At 40.0% G+C, this 4354-nt stretch overlaps 1 protein-coding gene across 1 annotated transcript in view; it reads right to left on the bottom strand.

Annotated features, from left to right (window-relative positions):
• The window catches only part of LOC106868526 (flap endonuclease 1), a 25060-nt gene that overhangs the window by 9459 nt on the left and 11247 nt on the right, over positions 1-4354 (bottom strand). The window contains exons 7-8 of the mRNA XM_014913832.2: positions 2470-2536; positions 1674-1805 (exon numbers count right to left, since the gene is read on the bottom strand). Of these exons, the coding sequence (XP_014769318.1) occupies positions 1674-1805; positions 2470-2536 (199 nt within the window). The remainder of the gene's footprint in view (positions 1-1673; positions 1806-2469; positions 2537-4354) is intronic.

The following is a 4354-nucleotide window of genomic DNA, read 5'->3' as shown; positions in this document are numbered from 1 at the left end:
AGGCTATAGCCAACACTGCCAGATATTTTGAGCATCTCTGCAGTGATTCCTGATGGGCCGGGGGCTTTCCCGGTCTTCATACTCTTAATTGCTTTATCTACCCTGGTACTATCAACTCAGATAGCTGGTCCCTCTATTGGGTCGACATACGGCAGGCTCTCTTCCTCCCATTCATTCTCTTTATTAAGCAATCTATCGTAGTGGCATCTCCAGACCTCTTTCTTTGCATCCTCATTTAGTGCAAGCGTACCATCATCCATGCGAACACATTTCTCTCCTACAACATCACTATTCTCTCTCCTACACTGTCTTGCAACACAAAATACCTCGAGTCTTTGGTCCTCACGGCGCAGAACATTGGCAAATCTTTTAAGCTACCACATCACTGAAATCCTGAAGCTATGAAATAATACATGATTAATTCAAACCAATGTGAACAAATAATCATTACCATTGACTGAGTAATCTGAATGCTAAAAGGTTAAGAAGTTAATTATTTCAGTTATATAACAACTTTAATGGTAACACTATTAGATAGAAAAAATAGCATTATAGTTTTTGTAAATTTTATTGTATAGGATTGAATATGATAACCTAAAATATAATGTAATGTGAAATATGCTTTAAATACGATATCTCTCTTTCTCTCTCTCTCTATTTTTTTATTTGTTTCAGTCATTTGACTGTGGCCATGCTAGAGCACCACTTTTAGTCAAACAAATCAACACCAAGATTTATTCTTTGTAAGCCTAGTACTTATTCTATTGGTCTCTTTCGCTGAACTGCTAAGTTTTGGGGATGTAAACACACCAACATCGGTTGTCAAACAATGGTGGGGGGCACAAACACAGACACACTCTCCCTCTCTCTATATATATATGTATATATACACACGAAAGGCTTCTTTCAGTTTCTGTCTACCAAATCCACTCACAAGGTTTTGGTCGGCCTGAGGCTATAGTAGAGGACACTTAACCAAGGTGCCACACAGTGGGACTGAACCTGGAATCAAGTGGTTGGGAAATAAGCTTCTCACCACACAGCAATGCTGCACCTATATATATATATAAATATGTATGTCTTCTTTTCTTACTATACTTCAATAAGAAGTTCATCTGAAATGTCAGTCTACTTCTTTTCTGTGCCACATAAAAATTATCTGTACCAGTTCCACATACAAAAGTACCTGTATAGAGCACCTGTGCTGGTGCCATATGTAAAACACTTGTGCTGGTGCCACATGCAAAGAACCCATGCTGGTGCTAAGCATAAAGCACCCACGCCATGGCTATGTGTAAAGCACCTGTACTGGTACACATAAAAAGCATCCAATACACTAGTAAAGTGATTGGTGTCAGGAAGGACATGAAGCCATAGAAACCATGCCAAAACAGAAAATTGGAGCTTGGGCAGATCTCCAGCTTACCAACTCCTGTCAAACTGTCCAACCTATGCCAGCATGGAAAATGGACATTAAATGATGATGAGTTCACTGTACACAACATTTTATGCTAATTGTTTGGGGTTTATGTTTTCTCCACCACCTTTTGTCTACCTATTGCAACATTTCCTATTGTCCAACTGTCCAATTCTTATTTTCCTTATTCCGTTTGTGCTATTTTACCCATCTGTATATATTAAAATAAAATTTAATGAAACATTGTTCACCTTACCTTTTTATCTAAATTGTCAAGAACAGTTTCAATGCTTTTATGTTGTTTGATAAGCTCCACAGCACGTTTTGGACCGATACCACGAATCGAATCACAATAGTCACAGCCAAGGAGGATGCACAAATCGATGAACTAAATAAATGTATAAATTCTAGCTGTAAACAAATTGTTTGCTTCAAAGAAATAACAGTTTAAGGTGGCATTTTACAATTACAAGAAAATGGTTTAAGCATTAAACTGCTTAAAGATAAACATTTATTTGACTGGGAGGGTGGGAGATGGACAGACCTGTTAGAATGTTGGATAAAATGTCTTGTAGTATTCAATTGTAGCTCCTCAACTACCAAGTTCAAATTCTACTGCAGTCATCTTTGCCTTTCATTCTCCCAGGGTCAAGATCAGATTGGAGCCTGGTGCAGCTGCTGGCTTTCCAGACCTCAGTTAAACTGTCCAACCCATGCCAGCATGGAAAACGGACATTAAACGATGGTGATGACGATTTAATAGGAGAAAGCTTGAAGGTGGCAAACTTGGCAGAATCGTCAGCACACAAAGTAAAATGTTTAGTGGAATTTTGCCTGTCTTCATGTTCTGAGTTCAAATTCTGCCAAGGTTGACTTTGCCTTTCATCCCCCGAAATTGCTGGTATTGTGCCAAAATTTAAAACCAAAATGAGAAAGCTTGGGTGACATAATCAAGTAAAGGCCCTGAAGATGATGCCCAGCATGGTCACAGTCCAAAGACTGGAACCAATAAATAATAAAAGAACATACAACTCAATATAATGTTAACTTACCTCATCCTGGGAAAAATTCAATTCATCTAAGACTCTATTCAAATTTATTTCTTTTATTGGCATTTTTCTAAAAACAAAAAAAAAAGTAAACATGTCTGCATTTGCAAAATTTAAGACAGCAAAAGAAAACTTACAAAGTTATTTCACACAATCACACTTGCATCTCATTATTTCATGAGTGTTAAATATCAGCTTATAAACCCTTAGCAACAAGACAAATACACTTGGCTCTTAAGTGCTAATGAGGATGTCTTTAAATTAGCAGTTTTCAACTATTTTTTTTGTTTGTTTATGGACACCTTTTGATTCCTACTTTACTGTCCTGGACATCCATAGCCATTTAATGTTTATCAAAAAAAAAATCCTCCAGTATTTTTATAATTAAATATTATTAAAAATTATATATGTGGCCGTTGCCAGTACTGAGTGACTGGCCCTCGTGCCGGTGGCATGTAAAAACACCCACTACACTCTCGGAGTGGTTGGCGTTAGGAAGGGCATCCAGCTGTAGAAACTCTGCCAGATCAGATTGGAGCCTGGTGCAGCCTGCTGGCTTGCCTGTCCTCAGTCAAATCGTCCAACCCATGCTAGCTTGGAAAGCGGACGTTAAACGACAATGATGATATATACAAAAAAAAACAAATCAAAATATTTTGTGTATTGTAGGAGTATGAGCAATTTATTGCTTATAAATTTTAACGAGAAAATCGTATATGGATCCCAGTTGAGAACCACTGTTCTAAATGGTCGCACAACCTGCTAGAAATAGCAACCAAATTTCTTCTGATCAGACAGAGGCAATCACAAGCAATTGAGACCTTTGGAGATATACTGTGCTTGAGAAGACCCGCCAAGCCAAGAGAGACTGTGATATGTAAAAAGCACCATTTGTGCATTGGGCCTCATAGAGGCATTGACATCAAGCTGAGTGAGATCGTAGTCGCAGCCGATGCCAGTATCGCATAACTGGCCCGTTAAAGCACCCTTCAATTATTGGGCGATATGCTGTGCTTGTGAAAACCTGTTGAACTGAGTGAAATCGTAGTCATGGCCAATGCCAATGCTGTCTAACTGGCACCCATGCTGGTGGCACGTAAAAAGCACCGTTCAAGCGTTGGGTCTCATGGAGGCAGTGACAGGTGACCAAAACCCTTGGCGATATACTATGCTTATGCTGACCTGTCAAGCCAAGTGAGGCCGTAGTCATGGTTGATGCCAGTGTCAGGGCAATGGTACCTGTGCCGATATGTTTATTGGAGGGAGACAAAGAAAATAAAATCATCCAAGCAGTGGCTAGCAAGAATACCAGATGCATTTCAGCTTTTTTTTTGGACTTTGTCAATGAAGTGTACTTGCAACCAGCCACATGCCTAAATGAGATTTGTCACCTCTGATATAAAAAATAATAAATAAAGCATTCACTGATATTGCAAATTACCTCCAAGTTGAATAAATAATTTGATGTGCATGACTCAAACAGTAATAAATTAATATAACCACCCATGTATTTAATGAACATGTGACACATGAAATGTTTCGAGCGGGATCGTTGCCAGTGCCCCTGGACTGACTCATGTGCGGGCGACACATGAAATCTTTCGAGCAGGATCGTTGCCAGTGCCCCTGGACTGGCTCATGTGCGGGCGACACATGAAATCTTTCGAGCGAGATCGTTGCCGGTGCCCCTGGACTGGCTCTTGTGCGGGTGACACATGAAATGTTTCAAGCGGGATCGTTGCCAGTACACATGGACTGGCTCATGTGCGGGCGACACATGAAATCTTTCGAGTGAGATCGTTGCCAGTGCCCCTGGACTGGCTCTTGTGCAGGTGACACATGAAATTTTTCGAGTGAGTTCGTTGCCAGTGCCCCTGAACTGGCTCTT

The sequence above is a fragment of the Octopus bimaculoides genome, chromosome 5, assembly GCF_001194135.2.
Source record: "Octopus bimaculoides isolate UCB-OBI-ISO-001 chromosome 5, ASM119413v2, whole genome shotgun sequence".
NCBI lineage: Eukaryota > Metazoa > Mollusca > Cephalopoda > Octopoda > Octopodidae > Octopus > Octopus bimaculoides.
The sequence above is the reverse complement of the archived record's forward strand: the minus strand, read 5'-3'. Positions and strand labels throughout refer to the sequence as shown.